The 23306-nt window shown below is 37.7% G+C and overlaps 1 protein-coding gene across 5 annotated transcripts; it reads right to left on the reverse strand.

Moving 5' to 3' along the window:
• Positions 1–14325: 14325 nt before the first annotated feature.
• LOC110618289 (uncharacterized protein YacP) lies at positions 14326–21492 on the reverse strand. 5 transcript variants are annotated; one of them, XR_002488483.2, is made up of 10 exons: positions 21206–21492; positions 19160–19231; positions 18960–19084; positions 18690–18850; positions 17833–17902; positions 17200–17254; positions 16167–16250; positions 15176–15214; positions 14854–15065; positions 14326–14643 (listed from the first exon to the last, which is right to left on the reverse strand). XR_002488483.2 is itself a non-coding variant. In XM_021761439.2 (10 exons), the coding sequence occupies exons 1-10, from the start codon at positions 21362–21364 to the stop codon at positions 14526–14528; spliced, it is 930 nt and encodes a 309-aa protein (XP_021617131.1). In that variant the 5' UTR covers positions 21365–21492; the 3' UTR covers positions 14326–14525. The 5 variants fall into 5 exon arrangements, 3 of the variants coding, with proteins under 3 accessions (XP_021617131.1, XP_021617132.1, XP_021617134.1); XR_002488484.2 differs by having other exon boundaries at positions 15176–15254; XM_021761439.2 differs by having other exon boundaries at positions 15019–15065.
• Positions 21493–23306: the final 1814 nt, after the last annotated feature.

Raw genomic sequence — 23306 nt, forward strand, 5'->3', positions numbered from 1 at the left:
CGAGTTTTAACTTCTAGTTTGAAGATTTGTGAGCAAAGAGCAAGTTTTGGGTGCTTGGAGGTTCAAGGAGCTCAATCTCTTCATCTCCAAGCTAGGATCGTCTTCCCTCTCGTTTCTTCAAGAGGTAAGCTCGGATCCACCCTTATTATGCGTTTTAAACAAGTTTTATGAAGTTTTAAGGGGTAGAATGCATGTTAGGGTATATGTTGAGCTTATGGGTTTTTGATGCTTTAATGAACAATGTGGTTTGATTGTGTGTGTTTGGAGTGTTGTAGATGGGGTATATGTTTGTTTGAGGCCCCTAGGAGCTTGTATGCATGTTTTGGTTGAGTCATATGCATGATTTATGGTTTTGGGAGGCAGGAGGTTCATTTGAACCAAGTTTCTGCCCGTTTGGCAGAAACCAGGTTCGGCAGCCGAAGGAAGTTTCGGCCGCCGAACCCCTCTTGTGGAGGCAGCATTCGGCTGCCGAAGGTGCCCCCGAAAAGAGACTTTCGTCTCTGTCTGGCACATTCGGCCGCCGAAGGTGCCGCCGAACCTGCCTGACTTTCGTCTCTGTCTGGGACTTTCGGCCGCCGAACCTGCCGCCGAAAGTGCCCTGTTCAGCCATTTCATGCATATTTTTATGTGATGTTTTCATGATATTCTAGGGGGTTTTTGGGGAGTATGTTAGAGTCTTGATTAAGTATGTTTGGTCCCTCATTCGAGTCCACCTGTGTAGGTTCGGACCCGAGGAACCGAGGACCCCAGCAGTGATAGCTGCTTCAGAGTATTGTCAGAGCTAGCCAGAGGTGAGTGGAATGAACCTAAATTTTTAATTAATGAAATATGAATTTTGAGCATGACCCATGCATCATGAATGCCATGTGAATATAATAGGTTGCTTGCATTAGTTCACGAATATGTTGCATTGCATACTTGATGATGATGTGGATGGGCATTGAATGATCCTTTAGTCCTTGATATGTTATGATGAGACATGGTATGGTATGTTTGCCGGTTGACCCATTCTACGTCCCGGCCAGAATAAGAGAAAGACCAGGTTGACCCATTCTACGTCCCTGGCATATTGGAATGTTATGTTATGTATGTTATGTAAGAGAAAGACCGGTTGACCCATTCTACGTCCCGGCACTTTGGATTGTAGAGGACTAGAGGTGACAATACCATCCTTATGTGATTTGTTTGTGATGTGTTGCATTTCATGTGAGCATGAAACTTTAATATAATGTTTTTCTCTATTCTGCTCACTGGGCTTTCTAGCTCACCCCCCTCCCCTAACCCCAGATGTGCAGGTACAGGGTAGATCAGAAGGTTAGCCAGAGTACTGAAGAGATGTTATGTAATAGTTAGAATGTGGACATGACAAATGTTTTGATGTAATGTAAAAGTATTGAACAGTTATGTAATGTTATGTATGATATTGAGGATTAGAGATGTGCTTGACCCTATATGTATAGTTGTCCCTTTTATACACATGATCTATAGAGTTGTTTATGAGATATGATCTTATGATAGTCCAAGCTTTATATATATGATGAGACACCCCATTGGAGCATATGATGAGGACTCCAGTGGAGGTTTATGTTTATAGTTATGTGCATGCACAGGTTGAGCTTGGAAAAGAAAAGAAAAAGTTTATAGTCTTATGTATGTTGTTGATCATGTGTGGGACTATACAGGTATACAGGTTGTATGTCAGGCTTGCTACGAGTCCCGGCGGCCTTACGCCGATCTGGATCCTAGCGCCGGTAGCGGTCCGAATTTCCGGGGCGTTACAGAGTGGTATCAGAGCCCTAGGTTCATATGGTCGGACCTAAAATGTCGGGCTCATAGATGTTCTAGAAGGTCAAGCACACTAGGAAAATCATGTCCACTAGGATAGGATGTAGAGTCCTGTCTATATGATGATATGATATGCCATGATGATATGCATGTGCATAAATGCTATGATGTGATGCTATGTATGTGATGAGGGTTCATGTGTGCCCACATGAACCATAAGATGCTAATGTTTGTTTGTTATGCGCTGTTTTTCAGAAACAGGATGAGAGGAACTCGTCGATCTGCACGATTGACTGGAGTACCACCTGAGGATGAGGGAATGAGCGCCCGTCCTCCAGCATTGCCTAGGGCAATGTCTAGCAGGTCTAACTGGGAAAGAGTAATGAGAGACCCTAGAAGGTCTTTAGATCTGGGAAGGAGCAGATCAGTTAGAGGAACAGTTCAGGGAGGCATGTCAGAGGATGTGGGAGATGACATGGATGTGGAGCAGAGGAGGGATGGCAGTTTGGGGATGAGCATGTCAGAAGAGGGTATGGGAGAATCCCAAGGAGGCACCCAGGCCTCGGGATTTGTTCAGCCATCACAGTACCCACCCTTTCCACATAATCCTGGATATTCGATGGGAGGTACATCGGATTATCCTAGCTTCACCCCTTATCCCACACAGATGCCATACCCACCATACTACCCACCCTACACACAGTACCCCATGTACCCACCTCCACCATACTATCCAAATCCAGCAAACCCTACCCCAGGGGATGCTGCACCTCATCCACCCCCAGCAGCACCAGAAACCCAAATACCTCAACCTAGCTCATCTGGAGGGAGCAAGGTGAAGATGACCGACTACATGAAGTTGGGTGCTCCCCAATATGAAACAGGTGATGACCCGTTTGTATACCTGGAGAGGGTCAAGACCATTACAGATGAGATAGGGGCGGATGACAGTAGAGCCATTCAGATGGCTGGGTTCACCCTAAAATGCAAGAAGGCCCGTGAGTGGTTCAAGGCCTATGTGAAGCCAAGGGTGGACAGTCTTTCTTGGGAGGAGTTTGCAAACGAGTTTGCAGGATGGGCCTTCCCTGATAGCTCAAGGGAACAGAAGATGATAGAGTTTGAGCAGCTGAGGCAAACGGATGAAATGAGTATTGATGAGTACACCAACAGGTTCTTGGAGCTGTTGCCTTTTGCTGGGCAGAATCTGGATACAGACCAGAAAAAGTCAAGGAGGTACATCATGAAGCTCCACTCCAGGTATTCCTCCTTGATACAGTCGGCAGATAGAGAAAGTTTTCACGCCATAGTGGATATGGCTAGGAGGATGGAGGCTAGTGCTATCATTAAGGGCAAAGTTAAACAATCAGTGGCACAGCCTTCTGGTTCCAAGACCCCAGGTGGGGGAAGAGTGGACCCTGCATCCTTGAGTTCAGGCAGCAAGAGGTGGGGTACTACCTCCAGGAAATCAAAGAAGAGTAAATTCTGGAACAAGATCAAATCAGGTCTGGGATTGGGAAGTGGTTCGAGCTCTGGTGCAGATAATGCCGTATGTGCAAGGTGTGGCAAGCAACACTGGGGAGTGTGCCGGTTTGGGACGACAGCCTGCTACAGATGTGGGCAAGAGGGACACCTGTCTCGGGAGTGTCCTAGGGCAGTTCATACGGCACAGCCTCAGCAGACAGCATCAGGTAGTGTGGCGCAGCCAGTAGCTCCAGCTGCTACACAGGCCAGTGGCAGAGGCAGAGGGAGAGGGTCAGCTTCTTCCTCAGCAGGGTTCAGGGGTGAAGGTCCATCAGCTCCAGCCAGGATCTTCACCATGACACAGCAGGAGGCTAACACATCCAACACCGTGGTGTCAGGTAATCTCATCATTGGGTGTTCCGATGTGTATGCATTAATGGACCCGGGTGCATCTCATTCTTTCATTGCACCGAGAGCCGTTCAGAGGTTAGGGTTGATGGTCTCTGGGTTAGAGTGTCCCCTATGGGTCAGTGGACCCAAATGTGACCCGTCAATTGCAGAGTCAGTCTGCCAGTGTAGTCCAGTTTTTATAGAGGGAAGATGCATGTCCGCCGACCTTGTGGTTCTAGAGTTGACAGACTTTGACGTCATTCTAGGGATGGACTGGCTATCTACCCATGGTGCTACCTTGGACTGCAGGGACAAGGTAGTTAAGTTCAGATGTCAGGATGGGTCAGAGGTCGTCTTCAGAGGAGACAAAAGGGGCACACCTAGAGGTCTGATATCAGCTCTTCAGGCTCATAGGTTGCTTAGGAAGGGATGTCAGGGGTATTTGGCTCATGTGAGAGAGCTAGACAGTCAGGTTAGAGAGCCCGCCTCAGTGCCAGTGGTCAGAGAGTTCTTAGACGTTTTCCCAGACGAGCTTCCAGGATTACCACCTACTAGGGAGATAGAGTTTGAAATAGAGTTGATGCCTGGGACTAGGCCTATCTCTATCCCTCCCTACAGGATGGCGCCAGCAGAACTGAAAGAGCTAAAGGAACAGTTGCAGGAGCTGGTAGATAAGGGCTTCATCCGACCGAGTACCTCACCCTGGGGTGCTCCAGTTTTGTTTGTGAGAAAGAAGGATGGATCCCTTAGACTTTGTATCGACTACAGGCAGTTGAACAAAGTCACTACCAAGAACAAGTACCCATTGCCAAGGATCGACGATCTATTCGACCAGCTAGCAGGAGCGGGTTGCTTCTCCAAAATAGATCTGAGATCGGGGTACCATCAGTTGAGGATCAGGGAAGAGGACGTACCAAAGACAGCTTTCAGGACCAGATATGGGCACTATGAGTTCCTTGTGATGCCGTTCGGGTTAACTAACGCCCCTGCAGCATTCATGGATCTCATGAACAGAGTATTCAGACAATACCTGGATCACTTCGTTATTGTCTTTATAGATGATATCTTAGTGTACTCCAGGAATGCAGAGGAGCATGCCCATCATCTGAGGATAGTTCTGCAGACCTTGAGGGAACACGGCTTGTATGCCAAGTTCTCCAAGTGCGAGTTCTGGTTGAGGAGCATCTCATTCTTGGGGCATATAGTGTTAGAGAATGGAATAGAGGTAGACCCCAAGAAAGTAGAGGCTGTGACTAACTGGCCTAGACCCACTACAGTGACAGAGATCAGAAGTTTCTTGGGTTTGGCTGGTTATTATAGGAGGTTCGTTCAGGACTTCTCAAAAATTGCAGCTCCTCTAACCAGATTGACCAGGAAAAATCAGAGGTTCGAGTGGACCGATCAGTGTGAAGAAAGCTTTGAGGAGCTCAAGAAGAGGTTGACTTCAGCACCGGTGTTAGCTCTGCCGAATAGCAATGAGGACTTCACAGTGTTCTGTGATGCATCCAGAGTAGGCTTGGGTTGTGTGCTAATGCAGAACGGGAGGGTGATAGCTTATGCTTCTAGACAGTTGAAGAGGCACGAGTTGAATTACCCCACACACGACCTTGAGATGGCAGCAGTTATCTTTGCACTCAAGATGTGGAGGCATTACCTCTATGGGGTAAAATGTGAGATCTTCACAGATCATAAGAGCCTGCAGCACATCTTGAGCCAGAGAGAGCTAAATTTGAGACAGAGGAGATGGGTAGAACTGTTGAGTGACTATGATTGCAAGATCCAGTACCATCCGGGTAAGGCTAATGTAGTAGCTGATGCCTTAAGCCGGAAATCACTTGGCAGTCTATCCCACATTATAGCAGAGAGGAGACCGGTGGTGAAGGAGTTTTACAAGCTCATGGAGGAAGGTCTACAGTTGGAGTTTTCTGGTACATGTGCTTTAATAGCCCAGATGAAAGTGACGCCAGTGTTTCTGGAGCAGGTGGCTCAGAAACAGCATGAGGACCCAGAGTTAGTAAAGATTGCCAGGACTGTTCAGTCAGGCAAAGATAGTGAGTTCAGATTCGATGATAAGGGGGTCCTCCGCTATGGGAGCAGACTATGTGTACCAGATGACATAGGGCTAAAAGGAGACATTATGAGAGAGGCTCATAATGCGAGATACAGTATTCACCCTGGAGCCACCAAGATGTATCAAGATCTGAAGAGAGTGTATTGGTGGCCAACTATGAAGAGGGAAGTAGCACAGTTCGTGTCAGCCTGCGAAGTGTGTCAGAGGGTGAAACTGGAACATCAGAAGCCGGCTGGAATGCTTAACCCGCTACCTATTCCAGAGTGGAAATGGGAAAATATAGCTATGGATTTCGTAGTGGGGCTACCGGCGGCGTCCAACAGAGTAGACTCCATATGGGTGATTGTGGACAGACTCACTAAATCTGCTCACTTCATTCCAGTTAGGAGCAACTACTCTGTGGATAAGTTAGCGCAGGTGTATGTTGATGAGGTTGTCAGATTGCATGGGGTCCCAGTGTCTATAGTATCAGATAGAGGGCCCCAGTTCACCTCCAGGTTTTGGCGGAGTCTGCAGAGTGCTATGGGTACCAGGTTAGATTTCAGTACTGCCTTCCATCCCCAGACTGATGGACAGTCAGAGAGGACCATCCAGACAATAGAGGATATGCTCCGAATGTGTGTGCTAGATTTTGGCGGTTCTTGGAGGCAGCATCTACCCTTGGTGGAGTTTTCTTACAATAACAGCTATCATGCTAGCATAGGGATGGCCCCATATGAAGCTTTGTATGGGAGGAAGTGCAGGTCACCTGTTTGCTGGGAAGAAGTTGGAGAGAGGTCCTTAGCAGGGCCTGAGCTTGTTGAGATTACCAGCAGGGTGGTACCCATTATCAGAGAAAGGATCAAGACTGCTATGAGCAGGCAGAAGAGTTATGCAGACCTCCGCAGGAAACAGGTAGAGTTTCAGGAGGGGGATCTGGTATTGCTTAAGGTGTCTCCGATGAAAGGAGTGGTTCGGTTTGGTAAGAAAGGTAAGCTAGCTCCACGGTACATCGGACCCTTTGAGGTCTTGCAAAAGGTTGGGAATGTATCGTACAAGCTGGATTTGCCTGCTTCCATGGAGAGAATCCATCCGGTTTTCCATGTTTCTATGTTACGGAAGTTCGTGTCAGATCCGAGCAAGGTTCTTAGTGAGCCTGATGTGGAGATCCAAGAGGATCTCACTTATGTAGAGCAGCCAGTGCGGATCCTAGACACTCAGATCAGAAAGTTGAGGAACAAGGAAATCCCGATGGTTAAAGTCCTTTGGAACCACCACAATATGGAAGAATGCACTTGGGAGACACGGGAGTCCATGCTCCAGCAGTACCCTCATCTCTTTTAAGGTTAGATCTCTTTATGTTTGTATGTATGTTATGATGTATGCTATGCATGTGTTAGTTGAGGAACATTCGAGGACGAATGTTCTTAAGGGGGGGAGAATGTAATACCCGGCTAGACTCCGGTATCGGAATTCCTACCGTCCGGTGGAATCTCGGATGTCGAAAACCTCTAGAAGGGTAAAAGCATGTTTTATAAAATGTTTTCATGTTTTTAATGTTTTTAAGTACAAAATTAAATGAGTTTTGCATGAGTAATCTGTTGAAGAAAACCCAGGTTCGGCCGCCGAAAGTCAAGTTCGGCCGCCGATCATGCATGCGTTTTGGAGGCACGTTAGGCCCCCGAAAGGATGAGTGAGGGGAGTGCAGGTTCGGCCGCCGAACATTGCATGGATGCGGAGGCACATTCGGCCCCCGAATGTGGCCTGGCCAGCCACTATAAAAGGGTCCCTTTGGTCCGCACGGGCGAGCTTTTTCTCTCCCATTGTCGGCCAAGGTGAGTCTCCGCCGCTCCTCCCTCAATCTTGAGTGTTTTCCCTAGATCTTTCATGGTTTTCACGAGTTTTAACTTCTAGTTTGAAGATTTGTGAGCAAAGAGCAAGTTTTGGGTGCTTGGAGGTTCAAGGAGCTCAATCTCTTCATCTCCAAGCTAGGATCGTCTTCCCTCTCGTTTCTTCAAGAGGTAAGCTCGGATCCACCCTTATTATGCGTTTTAAACAAGTTTTATGAAGTTTTAAGGGGTAGAATGCATGTTAGGGTATATGTTGAGCTTATGGGTTTTTGATGCTTTAATGAACAATGTGGTTTGATTGTGTGTGTTTGGAGTGTTGTAGATGGGGTATATGTTTGTTTGAGGCCCCTAGGAGCTTGTATGCATGTTTTGGTTGAGTCATATGCATGATTTATGGTTTTGGGAGGCAGGAGGTTCATTTGAACCAAGTTTCTGCCCGTTTGGCAGAAACCAGGTTCGGCAGCCGAAGGAAGTTTCGGCCGCCGAACCCCTCTTGTGGAGGCAGCATTCGGCTGCCGAAGGTGCCCCCGAAAAGAGACTTTCGTCTCTGTCTGGCACATTCGGCCGCCGAAGGTGCCGCCGAACCTGCCTGACTTTCGTCTCTGTCTGGGACTTTCGGCCGCCGAACCTGCCGCCGAAAGTGCCCTGTTCAGCCATTTCATGCATATTTTTATGTGATGTTTTCATGATATTCTAGGGGGTTTTTGGGGAGTATGTTAGAGTCTTGATTAAGTATGTTTGGTCCCTCATTCGAGTCCACCTGTGTAGGTTCGGACCCGAGGAACCGAGGACCCCAGCAGTGATAGCTGCTTCAGAGTATTGTCAGAGCTAGCCAGAGGTGAGTGGAATGAACCTAAATTTTTAATTAATGAAATATGAATTTTGAGCATGACCCATGCATCATGAATGCCATGTGAATATAATAGGTTGCTTGCATTAGTTCACGAATATGTTGCATTGCATACTTGATGATGATGTGGATGGGCATTGAATGATCCTTTAGTCCTTGATATGTTATGATGAGACATGGTATGGTATGTTTGCCGGTTGACCCATTCTACGTCCCGGCCAGAATAAGAGAAAGACCAGGTTGACCCATTCTACGTCCCTGGCATATTGGAATGTTATGTTATGTATGTTATGTAAGAGAAAGACCGGTTGACCCATTCTACGTCCCGGCACTTTGGATTGTAGAGGACTAGAGGTGACAATACCATCCTTATGTGATTTGTTTGTGATGTGTTGCATTTCATGTGAGCATGAAACTTTAATATAATGTTTTTCTCTATTCTGCTCACTGGGCTTTCTAGCTCACCCCCCTCCCCTAACCCCAGATGTGCAGGTACAGGGTAGATCAGAAGGTTAGCCAGAGTACTGAAGAGATGTTATGTAATAGTTAGAATGTGGACATGACAAATGTTTTGATGTAATGTAAAAGTATTGAACAGTTATGTAATGTTATGTATGATATTGAGGATTAGAGATGTGCTTGACCCTATATGTATAGTTGTCCCTTTTATACACATGATCTATAGAGTTGTTTATGAGATATGATCTTATGATAGTCCAAGCTTTATATATATGATGAGACACCCCATTGGAGCATATGATGAGGACTCCAGTGGAGGTTTATGTTTATAGTTATGTGCATGCACAGGTTGAGCTTGGAAAAGAAAAGAAAAAGTTTATAGTCTTATGTATGTTGTTGATCATGTGTGAGACTATACAGGTATACAGGTTGTATGTCAGGCTTGCTACGGGTCCCGGCGGCCTTACGCCGATCTGGATCCTAGCGCCGGTAGCGGTCCGGATTTCCGGGGCGTTACACTGGCCGTACATACGGAGATACTGTGTCCTTTTCTTTCCTTAGGTGGCTATTTAATTCCATGTGGCGTCTATGAGACACGATTCTGTGCGTTTTGGGATCTGTTATTCCACGTAGGTCGATGAATATGTGGAGCTAAGGCTCTTTCGAACGTATTTCAGCCCAATCTAGCCTGTCTGGACCAAATTCTGACTTTTATAAGGCATAGAGCAGCACCTTAGACCCTAATTGAACTCAGATCCAATTACTCTAACATGGACTCCACCAAGACCCGGGTTTCTGGAGCCAGCCGCCATCGTATACTTTTTAATAGAATCAACTGGAATCATCATCAAGAAGATGTATTCATGATTCATATGGTTGTATCTTCTGGAAGTAAATTTTTTTTTCCTTTTATTTAATTTTTTTATGCTTAGGTAAAACTTTTCTTTCTTGATAGTTGAAACTAATTTGTAATTGGATAGAAAATTTTTTTTATACTATGTTTTATCTTGTTCTCATCTGATGGATCAGATAAATAGATAGAATTCTTTCATATGTTTAAAACAAAGGAAATGAACATAATATCATGAAGATTCACTTGTAGATTAAGCTTTAATATTTTTTTTACTCTTTATTTTTTATTTATTCTTTTCAACATTATTTTTATGGATAAGTTTCTTTTTGTTCATTCCACTATGATTTCATTGGCAAATCCAGTAGGGTTAAAAAAAAAACTTCAAAAATAACTATTATAATCTCCATTAGGCATGAATTTAATTATTGATTAGTTAAATTCGTATTTAATTGGCTTTGAAATTTTTCTAATATTTTATCATTGCTTTGTTTTAAATTATTATTGATTATTTTATTCGATTATTTTTTTAATTAATAATTATATTTTATTTTTTATGAAATCAAAAAATTATCACTATCTATTAGTAGTGTGATAATATAGATATTATTTTAATATAAATTAAATTATAAATTTTTAAAATAAAAAATAAATAAGTGAAGCTTTGACTCGATTACACCATGTGATGCAATAGAAAATTTTATAATGAATGCCAAATTGTTATATAGATTTACAACCACAGAATTCTCATGTAGACGTGTCCATCTTCAACTTTTCTACTCAAAATAATCAATAAAAACGATCGATATTGCTAATTACGATCTACCTTATCTTCTTTTATCTCCTTTTATTTTTCTTTTTCCCTTCTTTTTTTTTAAATAAGAGAATTTTCATTAAATGGAAGAATACAAATATAATTCACATTAAAAATTTCCATTTACGAAAACTTTGATTGTCAATAAAAAAATTAATATATTTCTTGAAATCCAAAATATATATATATATTCATTATTTTATTTTATTTTTTGGCTTTGTGGGTCTTTATTTATTGCAACTAACAAAAACAACATGCATAGAGATTAGAAAAATCAAATCCATCATTTGAACAAAACAGTGCATAGAAATTAAAAATATATAATAATGGAAGAAAATGCATGGGAAACGTCCATATGGGAAACCCTAAAAATGAGATATTGTTATGATAACATCTAAATATATAATAATCGTAGTAATGGATCGGCGAAGTTTGGTAAAGCCATAATGGCACTAAATGAGTGAAATTTTGGTAAGCATTGCTCCACACATCCTGAGTGTTTGTAGTCAAACAGCTACATCGCTGTCTATCACCGCCATGCCCTAGCCCCACCATCCTTATTAACAAAACCATCACCATATTGCTCAGAAATCAATCCCAACATCTATAGACTTGTCAGTTTTTAGGCTTCTCTATATCCTTTCTTATCCACCTCTATATGCTTTTTCTCTGCACCAAAATTCTACCCCACATTTTTTTTAATACAAAATATAATAGCCGAGACCTATTCGATTCAAATTGAAAAAAACCGATCGAATTAAATTAATTTAAAAATTCAATTCGATTTTTTATTTATTTTAATTCGATTTAGTTTTTAATTTCAAAAATTTCAGTTATTTAAGTTTGATTCGATTTTAATCAGAAAAAATTAAAAAAATTAAATCGAACCGATTAGTGATAATAATATATTATTTTTAACAATACAGAGAGATTAGATTATATTAAGATTAAAATATTTTAATTAAATTTTAAAATACAAAAATAAAGATAAAAAAATAAAAAATTTATTAAAAATTCAAATCATTAAATCAAACTGAATGAAACCAGTTTGATTTGATTCAATTTTTTATCAAAATCAGTTCAGTTTAATTTTTATAAATATTAAAATTTCAGTTTTCAATTTATTCAGTTCAATTCGATTTTAAATTAAATCGACTGAATGCTTATTTTTAATAATAGTTTATATATTTCGCGATTATTGTTTCTATATTATTTAGTTAGTTTTTTTTATCGTAAAATGTTAAATTTTCGAGTAGAGTTGAAATCTCTGTATATTTAGATATTTTTAAATTATTATTTTCTTAGTGCTATTGTTATTTAGTCTATATTTTATATTAATAGTAAAAATCAAATTTAAAGCAAAAAGGGTTATCTCTAATATGTAAACCCAATTAATAGAAATGGCAAAATTAAGAGGCAATTAATTGAATCAATGACTGGTCATCACCAAACGATGAGTATGCATTAATGAGATATAGCAGTTTAATTAAAAAAAAATAATATTAGTATTAAAATTAGAAAAATACAAGAAAAAATTTAATATCAGAATAAATTATTTATGATAAAAGGAGATGAAGAGGCAAGCAAAGGCAAAGCAATATTGCAAAATGTGACTTGACAGAGGAAGATCACAATAAACAAAGGGAGGGTCCACAATCACCGTTGGATTTAATTAAAAAGAGGTCAAAAATTTGACCATCTGATCGGAGACCAAGACCCTGGACCCTCACTTGACCATCTGACTTTGTCAATAAATGCTGATATAGTTAGGACTTGAAAATATGCTCTTACAAGGAAGAGGTGGAGTTGTTGTGCCCTAACTCTCTCTTTCTCTCTCTGGGCTGAAAGAAATTTTGTACGTATTTCTCTTACAAGAGTTATTATAAAGACAGCAGGTGTCTCGTGAATGATTCTTTACAACCTCTGCAAGAAGTTGACAACCCTAAATGCTCCAATTATAATTATATTATTCTGTCTCTTTTCTCCTTCTTTGCATGTGATGATTTATACTGCTCTATTACATATATATTACACCTATATATTTCCATAATTATAAACTCAAATTCATATACTTAATAAATTTAATCATTATTAATTATTTATTTATAAGTTTATATAAATATTTGTTGTAATATTTATAGAGTTTTTCTCGGCATAAATTCCAAGGTTTTTTTAACTTATTTATTAATTAAATTAAATATTTTAGCACAAGGTAAATTTATACTTGTTCCCATTTTAAGTTTAATGGGATTCACATGTGGGTATGAATGAAAATATAAAATATTTTCTTAGATTGAGTGATTTCTTGACAATAATTATCATGACCATAAGATCAATTTTGTATTAAATACATTCTTTTTTATCCATTTCAAATATACAAGAAGATTTACCTAAAATACATTATTTATTATATATAAGAAAAATATTAATTTTTTTTTTTACAATATGTTGCCTTAATAAAATAATAATTTAATAACCATTTTCAAAATACTTAAATTTTTTTAATTAATATTAAATATCATAAGATAAATACTTAATTATTAGATAGTTATTGACACAGAGTAATTAGTTTGAGATTTTATGGCAGATTTAGATCGGATTTAATTTTTGCTGTTGATGTTCGATAGAAACTCACGATAGTTTTTCAAAAAGAAAATTTCGAAACACATGACTTTCAAAAGTGTAACGAGAGCCGCAGGTCTATTACAAAATTTGAAACGAAAATTCCACCATTTAAGAATTAATTTTATATTTTAATTTTTTTTAGATATTTTTATAATTTTAGATATTAAGATTTTTTTTCTATTATAAATAGTTTTTCTTGACTATTTTAATACTCACTTTTCAATCTTTGAAGTATTTCATTAAGACTTTTCGGCTTTTAACCTATCATTTTCTTTGATATCGTCTTTAATCAAACGATATTGGTTAAAACTCCTGATATAATCTAACTAATTCTTTATCAATTATTATACTCACTTTTCAATTTTTGAAGTATTTCATTAAGATTTTTCGGCTTTTAACATATCATTTTCTTTGATATCGTTTTAATCAAACGATATTGATTAAAACGACTGATAAAATCTAACTAATTCTTTATCAATTATTATGCGTGTATATATGTATAAAGATGGATTGAAAATAATTGTGTGGGTATAAATAGGCATGGTGAGTTGCCATATGAATTAGGGAGGTTAGGGTTGGAGTTAAATGTATAGCATGTGGGAGTGATTGGACCTTAACCTCTTAGCTAGGGTATAGAATTTTTTTTTGACCAAGAAAATTGGAATACCACTTGTCCATCTTGATATATCACTCTTCTCTTCTTAAATACATTCTTTTTTTAATAAAATTCAAGATATAAAAATATTTTTACCTGATGTTGATCTTATCATTCATTTATATAAAATTTTAATTATTAAAATTAAACAATTAAATACATGTCTCATAAAGTTAATTAGGGTTTATATCTTATGGTTATGATTCTACCACATATGCATTTTATTCCGTCAAAAATCGACTCTTCTAGCATTACCAACATTTATCACAGGAAATATTTTGAACGTTTTATTTTTTAATAGACGAGTTGTGTTTTTTCAAGTCGTGTTCAATTTGATTACATATCAATCAACGTTCAATTTAAATAAATTTTTATAAAATTATATATAATTTTATTTTTTTTTAAATAAAAATTTTGTAAATTAAAAAAAGGAGGTATTTAGAACTGATCCTTACAAATAGAAAGGGAGCGACAGAAGGGCTGAAATCAAATCATCAAGGATTGACACCAAAGGTGTTGTCATAGGCCCATAACCAAAGTCCAAAATACAACTATCAAATGGGATTTTTTTTTTTATTATTTTTTACAAATGATTTATTCTAAACAGGGTGAATGTCCTATACAATTATCAAGAAAAAATAAAAAAAAAAAATTAAGAAAAATTAGGCAAAAGTGAAACAAGGAGGCATTGTCCAAAGTAAAGGGTAAGTTCTAAGTTGTAAATTATAAAACAAAATCAGATCAACCTATTTTTGGACTCATTCTGAGCAAGCTTGTTCCTTAGATCCTTGAGAGCATCTACAACTTCAGAATCAAGATTATGCTTTAACAATCTACCTTGAAAAGAAGAGGACCTGAGATTATCAACAAAATAAATAAACCAATCTCAGTAGAAAAATTCAATCTGGTCTGTTCTAGTGAACCCTAAATCCAGACCAGAACAGAGATAAAGAGACATGCAATGATATTAATGCCATAAACTTGAGAAAATATGCAATGCAACCGCCACATAAACAACAATTAGATGTTGACCATTGATCATGATGTACCTACATGAGACACACCATGATCAATGGTTATAATTGATTGAGACCCGGTAGATGAAACTGAGATTACTTGTGACCCCACCAATCAATAGATGAGGATGTGTTGTTGGAGATACAATATTCATAGTTCTTATGTTATAAGCCATTGGAAGTAAATAAAATGTTCATTCAAATGGAAAACACCTTTGCTCTTGAAGCATCCTCTCCATTTCCTTATGTGATGACTTAATCTACATCCAAAATGTTAAGAGAGAAGAAATATTAATTAGCTAATCCATTAGTAGTTGCAAGAACAGAGAATCAAACATCAATAAAATGAATGAAACACGGGATTGCTCACTTCAGAAACTAAAGCCTTGCAACTCCAAACAAAGGCTCCCTAACACAGTATCAAACAAGCCTGTCAGGCCAACTAGTGACTATAGAATATTAAATGATAAAAGCAGCATCACAGTATGTTAAATATTTTTTTTTTAAAGAAAGCCGAGATACATGCATTTTTTTAGTCAAATTTTTTTGCTACAAGATACATGCCATTTATTCATCAGTAGATCAAGAAATAAGATAAACAAGATGGTATATATATCAAGATAACATGCCAAATCGTTTCGCAACAGCTAAATGCAGAATGTTGCTTCTTTTCTAGAAAATCAAGTGAGATAGTTTAAACCAAAAAACACCTGTTTTAAACTTTAATATTAAAATCATACTTGACAATACTTAGAAATTCACCAACTCATGAAACCCATCTAATTCTGTGGAAAATTAATTTCCAGTATAACCAATCAGGAAGGATGAGGCAATTGAAACAAGCACCTACTAGTAAGTGACTGAATTTTATCATAAGGGTAAAATAACTACAAATGCCCCGTCTGAATTTGACAATATGCACTTTGATCCTTATTATTCCAAAATCAGTAATCTTAGTCCCCAAGGTTTCTTATTGAATCTACACTTCATTTCATAACATTTTAAACTACATCAGATTTTAGTCCTTACTCCTTATATTAAAGAACACTTTATTCTCTCAAATTTCCACGCTTTTCAACTGATAGTAGTTGGAAAGTGTAAGAACTAAAATTGCTAAGTTTGAATCAACAAGGACCAAAGTGTATAATTTGGCAAATGTAAAGGAGATTTAGGAAATTACCTTAATTTTAAACATAACTAACAGGGTTTTAGAGGGCTAGTGGCCAACCCACCATTGCACCAAACAACTAAAGTATAAGCTAAAAGTGGTTATTTCTAAAGCATATGCTGACAGAGAAAAAAGGTTTAGCAAACCAAAGAAATTCAATGCAACAATTGTGAACTATCAAAAGAAGGCATACTGCTCCATGTGCTGCATGTTGCTGCATATGATCAGAAGTCACAACCCATACTTTTGGACACCCATCCTCCCTCAAAGCAACAACCTGTTGAAGAAACAAGATATATGCTAATAAACACAATGAAGCAGAAAAAAGAAACCAGCTAATAGAACCAAGGAATCATAGTCACAAGAATATCAGTCTGCTTATGGACAGTTATATATAAAGAAAATATGAACTTTTAGCCAAGTCTTTCAACTATACATTATATACAGTAGTATTTGAATATTACAACGCCTATGATAATGAATACAGTAGTTACATGAGCAGCATATGATCAACAATAACTATAGCCTACATAATACACATAATGGGGACTGATAGAAGCAGCAGTGATAGAGCAAAAATGATGTTGGGCCACAATACTCAGCCCCAGCCCTTAAGGGTTTATTTCAGGAAGAAGTGGAGGCAACAGAATGTTCTAGAAGAGGACAGGTGGAAGGGAATCAAAGGGAGAATTATTCAGTTGGAGGAAATTAAGAGATACACTTTTGGGGTCCCAGGGACACATTAGCATATGGACAGTTATAAATAATGAATCTTTTGTAATGAGAAGGGCATGTTTTTTATTATTGTATTCGGCAATGGGCTAGCTTGAGCTAGATCTTTCTTTCTTCTTGCTTGTGTTTGTGAGAGTGACGAATTGAGATTTTGGGGTTGTTTTAGTCCCCTTCAGTAACGAATATGGATTCGCTTCTCTCCTCCTTTCTTTGTGTGTTTTCTTACTCCTAACTCTACCAGGGACTGTAGCAGAGTAAACATGGCAACCACTAGAAAGTTTGTCTCTGTCACTAATTACCATACTCTAAATGAGGTACACTGACAGGGAAAGGAAGGTCATGAAATGGCATGATAAGAACACAGAAATCCTACCATAATTATGTTCCATTGGTGGATAATAGGCAGTCAATCCATGTATGTTAAAGCTTTCTATAATGAACATAGATAAAAAGCAAAAAAGTTATTTCCTTATTAGCTTGATATTAGAACAAACCTCTTTTTCGATCCATGCATCAGCACATGATTCACCCGAGTAGACGATATCAACACTACGAAAATTCAAATTCATAACATCACAATATGCAAAATGTATGTGTAAATAAATAAAGATTAGAGAAGGACAAACTAAAATCATATATTAACAATTTAACATAAAATATTTCAAACAAAATTAAATTGTAAGGTGAATAAAAATAGGCTTCTAAGCCCTGACCCACAGCCCAATAATAGCCTTCAACAGATAAAATCCAGGAACATTTTACAAAACCAAAATTTTTAACATTTAAAAACCCACAATATTTTATTAAAGTTACAGTAGATAACCTGGAAGCTATCTCTCTAGTTACTCAACATAAATAACAAGCATGTGTGAGAAACATTATAAACTGTGCATGTACTCCATGAAAAAAACATACATCTAAATTAAGTGTACAAAAGGGTGCACATTGATATGAGGGAAAAATAAGCTAATTTTACAATATTACCCTATTGTTATAAAGCAAAGAAGACTTTATTCATTTAATTTTGATTAATAACACAACTCATAGTTATCAACAAGCAACAGAGAATTAAATCAAATGCAAGGGGATGCGAGATTTCAATTATAGCTTAAGATAATAAACTGTACCCAGTGAAATTTTCCTTGTGCGTAGGGAGCCCTGACATCATGGCATCAAAAACAACAACCACTTTCACCTCTGTAAACATTAGCAGACAGAGATAAAGTCATAAAAGTGTGTACTCCACTGCCAATGCATAAACATCTATTTTCTAATGCTAAACAAACATTAAAAAAAAACATGGAACCAAAATTCAAATAACTTTAAAAACTGAGAATTGACCGACAACCATTAAATAGAAAATGCAATTAAGTATAGAATAACTAAGTAAAAAAATTCACGCTGAAACAAAAGGCAGATTTCTCACAGCTCTCTTCCCAAAAGAAGAAAGGAAGAAAAAGATCATCTAAAACCCTGAAGCAATAAAAGCTGCAGGGGTCGCCATGTGTAGTATTAAAGGAAACTATAGTAACATTAATTTGTTTCGCAATAGGCTTGGCATGAAAAAGGATTCAAAGCCTCATCCTCAAACTGTCTAACATGTAATAAGGATAGGTTCTTCAATGCACTGCTATTCAAATTCAAGGGATAGCAGGTAATTTCATGCTACTGATGCTCTTCCACCATATAATGTCATAATGACGTAGATTAAACATGTTGGAAAATTGTACTCAAGGGATGCAGAATAAGTGACAGTGACAGATACAGCAGAGAAAATGCATAAAATGCAGAAAGAAAAAGTTTATTTCCACCTCCCTCTCATGAATGAAAAAAACACATATACATGTAAATAATATAGGATCAATTCACCCTCGCTTACTGCAAATACCCATGCAATAAGTCATCTACACCTAGTACTTCAAAATGAGATTAGAACAAAATACATTTCACTATTCCTCTTTACTCAAGTGAAAGGGGTGCAAACCTCTGAGCATACTGAATGTTACAAGTTCATCAATTAATTTTTGTCGGGCGATATCAAGTCTTCCATTCATAAAATGCTTCTTCAACTTGGCCCAGTAGCCACATACATTATAACCGTCAACAAGCAAAACCGGGGCTGCATTGTCTATAACTTGGTTTGTACTGTAAATTATAACTAGTAGATCAGAAAGAAATCCTTTGCCAAGAGTCTAATAAATGGATGGTTGAAATAAGAAACTTGAATAAGAAAGGAACCTGGAAAGGGTATTACTAGTAGAGAGACAAGGTAGGATCACGATAAATTTCTGTATCTTCTGGAAGGTCTTCTTTGTCCACTTTCTTTTTGCGGTAACTGGTAGCAGGCTTGGGAGTGCTGGACTTCCTCTTTTGAAATTCCTACAGAATCTATGTTTGATTACAAAAGAGGATAGAAATCTGAACAAGCTTTAGGCGTCTCAGCTCATAACCCACCTTCCATAACTTCAAAAATTGCAAATTCTGCTTGAGGTTTGTGGTAATTCTTGGAGGAGCTGGCTCAGAACCCTATCAGTGAATGATTGTCAAAACTGTATAATAAGGGCAATTAAACCACATTTATGCATAGAATTTGTTAAATGTCAATATGTTGCTACCATTATCAAGATAAAAGTTGGAAGGCTGCAAAGGAAACAGTATGAAAATTTCAAAAGAAACAATGAAGTTAGCATTAGAATTAAAATAGTAAAAAACACCTCCACACTGTTTCAGGGACTGGAAGAACATTTATTGTCAAAGTTTACTACAAGATCCAAGGAAAATTTGCCATATTCTCAAGCAAATATAATCTTCATGGTTCTAGAAGAGTAGCCATTACAAATACTAATGGTCCAACATTATCATCCCTTGAGATGTTGACATATATCACCCGTTGATGATCTGTTAGTCATAAGAATGCCTGATTTGTGAGCTCAGCAAAACCTACTCCAAGTCAGAACCTAACAGGAAGTCAAACACTAAGGTCGACCTCTATCAAGGAAGGAATACTTCATATACATTGCTGATGTGACTATAAAATGATACAGTGTTCACAAAGAATGAAACATGAATCAAGCATCTGCAAGAGATCCTCAGCAATGAGGTTTGACACACACCTCTTAGACACTCTTAAACTTAAAGTACTTAAGAGTTATGCAAACCACCTCACATCCTCATGAATATATGTACTTTGCTAATCAAAGATGCCATCTATCTTTTGTCACCATGCTGTCCAATAATGGGTTTAAATATCTCTCTAAACAGTCAAACAAGATAATGTATATCCTAATCGAGTAATTGCTCTACACAATCTCTCGCTCTTTATAAAGATTTCCTAAGGGCAATGGATCCTTCAAATCAATTGGGCAAAATAGTCCCACTCTCTTTTCCAAGCTGTTTACTGATTTAATCATTGAACAATTCACACTGGAGAACCACCTCCACTAGCCTTATGTTGTCTTGCGGGCTATAAATGGCATCAACAAGGAGTAAACAGGTTTTCAGTCTCATCAATTCAACAGTACTTTCAAACTCCCATTGTATTGCAAGTTATTACATGATGTCCCTAGAAGACATCAAAGTAAAAGTGCTTACGACTTACATAATACATGATGGTCTTTGCAACTGTTAATCATTGTTATGGCCATCATCCTATAACCCAAAATCGACTTCACTTTCTTAATTTTTCTTCCACAAAAGAGAAAAACTTGCCAATCTTGCAAACATCATTTGTTTGCCTTGATCAATTTTCATTTGTCCATACCATCTTTATTTAGGTGCTTAGCAAAATTTTGAAAATAAAGAGGCACATAATAGCACAAAAACTGATAGGCATTTCGACATTGAGTAATGAACAAAAATAAAGCAATCAACACATTGAGCAATACTACTGCTAGAAAAGATAAGTAATTCAATATAATCTGCCAGTATTCTTATTTAATCAACATTAGTCAAAACCCAGGATTCAACTAGGGTGTTTTGCATGCCTTAACGTCATCAAATCAACAGAAGATGACTAGTGGCCAATACAATATGGGTTTTCCAAATTGATATGCACAGACCACTCATAGAATGAAATTTCCTCCCAAAAATCATCGAAAAGACCATAAAAAAAACTGTTGTTAATCACAGAATGACACATTCAAATGGTGGAGGTGAAAAAAAAATGGGATTAAAGTTGAGTATTAGATTTCATATCAGATTTTTGAAGAAGTTGAAGCAAGATGAACTATTGGAAATGGGGCCACAATGGTACAGAGGACAAGAAAACAATTCTAGCAGTACCGATCAGACAACTATAATTAAGATAATCAATCAAATAATTTCAGGCATCCTTGGAATAAACTGGTTCTGAGCAAATGAGGACTACCCAGTAAAGATTATACATTAACCAGATAATACATATGATGATAGTCGAGTACTGTTAAATCAGAGCAGAGAAACACAATTTGCTACCATTATCAAAATAAAAAAGAAGAATAAAAGTGGAATAGAAAAGGGAACCTTGGGAGAAGAAGGGCGAGGCCTCTTGCTCTTCCCCATTACGATAATAATATTGTTGCAGTAAGAAGAAGAAGACGAAGAAGAAGAAGAGGATGAAGAAGATGAGCAGTGCCAACCACTATAACTGCTAAAGGGATATGGTAATGTAAACGTTTTCATGGGTTGAATCCACTTTGGACCAAAGGGTAGAGTCTTTCTTGTTGCTTGATTTCGCAATTGGTATTGAGAGGTCGGACATTGAAGAGGGGACGGGTCTAGAATTAATAACTGAAAGGTAACAATGAATATGAAGAGGAAAGATGTGGATGTTATATGGACAGATAGGATCCCATCCCCATGTGTGCAAGGGTAGATTATTTTAAAGGGTAAACTGCAGTTTAATCCTTTTAATTTAATAAAATATTTATTTTATTTTTTATATTTTTAAAAATTTATAATTTAGTCCTTAATAATTAAAAATTATAATTTAATTTTTGTTATTAGAATCAGAGTTAATTTGTTATTAATTTTTATAAAAAGAACTAAAATACCTTTAGTCTACTGTTAGAATTATAAAAAATCGAAGAAATTAAATTGCTAAATATTGAACTTATTGAATATTATAAAGTTGGGTTTAGGATGAACAAGTAAACATCATCATCGTAATCCAACTAACATGCCAAGCAACCATTGCTTTTCCATCGGTGACCATTCCATCTTTTTTTATCAATGAGAATCGAGAGGAGACCAATTCCTTTTGTTTTCATTAATTGCCATAACAGGCGTCCACCCCATGAGTCGACCACACCATTTCTTGCAAGCATCATCGAAGACACTACGGTAAAGGGACGTGTGAGCCCCGAAATTGGCGACATCGTGAAGGCATGCACAATCTACTGGAATCACACAGTGCCAAGTTCATAGAATTTTGGAGTATTAAAATATAATTTTTCAATAATGTGATTTCCCAAAAGCAATGTTGGAAAAAATTAGTATAAATTATTAGCAAGTTAAAGATCGAGTCAATTCTTTGTAATTCCTTTTTATGTATTTATTTAAAGGGGTGTCACCTTAGACATATTGATATCTCCTTATGCTGTAGTTTATTTTGTTCCTAAGACTCTTTAGGGGAGAGTGACTAGTTGGTCACCAGTGAGGACTGGGTCTAGCTAGCCACCGCAGACTTGTTGAGTCCCTAAATTGTGCCTCCACTCCTTGCAGGTGTTCCTCATGTCTACAAGTTGTGAGAGGATGTTATTATGATTAAGTAATGACTGTTTTGCCCCTAGAATAAAATAAGTAGCTCGTTCATTAAGTCTCTGTGCTTAGTTGTCATGTTGGTGTGCTTGTGTTGCTATGATTATATGATGATGATATTCTTGCATGATATCTATTATTTTTTCCCATTTTTATGAGAATAGAACATGAGGTCTTGACCTAAATGTTCCTTTGTGCAGGTCAACGCGTAAATATTTTAGCTGACTTAGTTTGAAAAGAGTTTAAATTGAAGATCCAGGCGTATAAGGGGAAGATAAAGGTAGTTAAGTCCAAGGCAATAAATATGGTGGGAGTAGCTCAATCAATAGCTTGTGAAAAGGGACCTTGGAAAGGGGAAGAGAACTTCACAATAACACCTTTCGATGACTTCATTGTAGTAACTGGAATGGAATTCCTTAAGAAAGCACGGGCAATGTTGATCCCCTCTGCAGATTGTCTTCTCCTTATGGGAGACAGACCATGTGTGGTGCCTACCACTTTCGATCCTATTTGTCAGAAGAAGTTGATGTCAACTTTATAATTTAAGAAGGGAGTGAGGCGTAAGGAGCCAACATACGTTATGGTTCCAATTATGAAGGAAGAGGAGTGTTAGGAAAACTAGAGATTACTGCAATCCAAAACATGCAGCGGAAAAAAAAATCTCAGTTTTCCTTACAGGATCCGAGTGCTTCATTTATTTCGAAAGGAATGATAAGAGACTAATCTGTTAGACTCGACGAGAAGATATAGTTCCGGACTAATTGTAACGACCCGAAAATCGGACCGCTACCGGCGCTAGGATCCAGATCGGCTTAAGGCTGCCGAGACCCGTAGCAAGCCAAACATACATCCTGTGAACCTGTGT

This window comes from Manihot esculenta, chromosome 6 (assembly GCF_001659605.2).
Source record: "Manihot esculenta cultivar AM560-2 chromosome 6, M.esculenta_v8, whole genome shotgun sequence".
Classification (NCBI taxonomy): domain Eukaryota; kingdom Viridiplantae; phylum Streptophyta; class Magnoliopsida; order Malpighiales; family Euphorbiaceae; genus Manihot; species Manihot esculenta.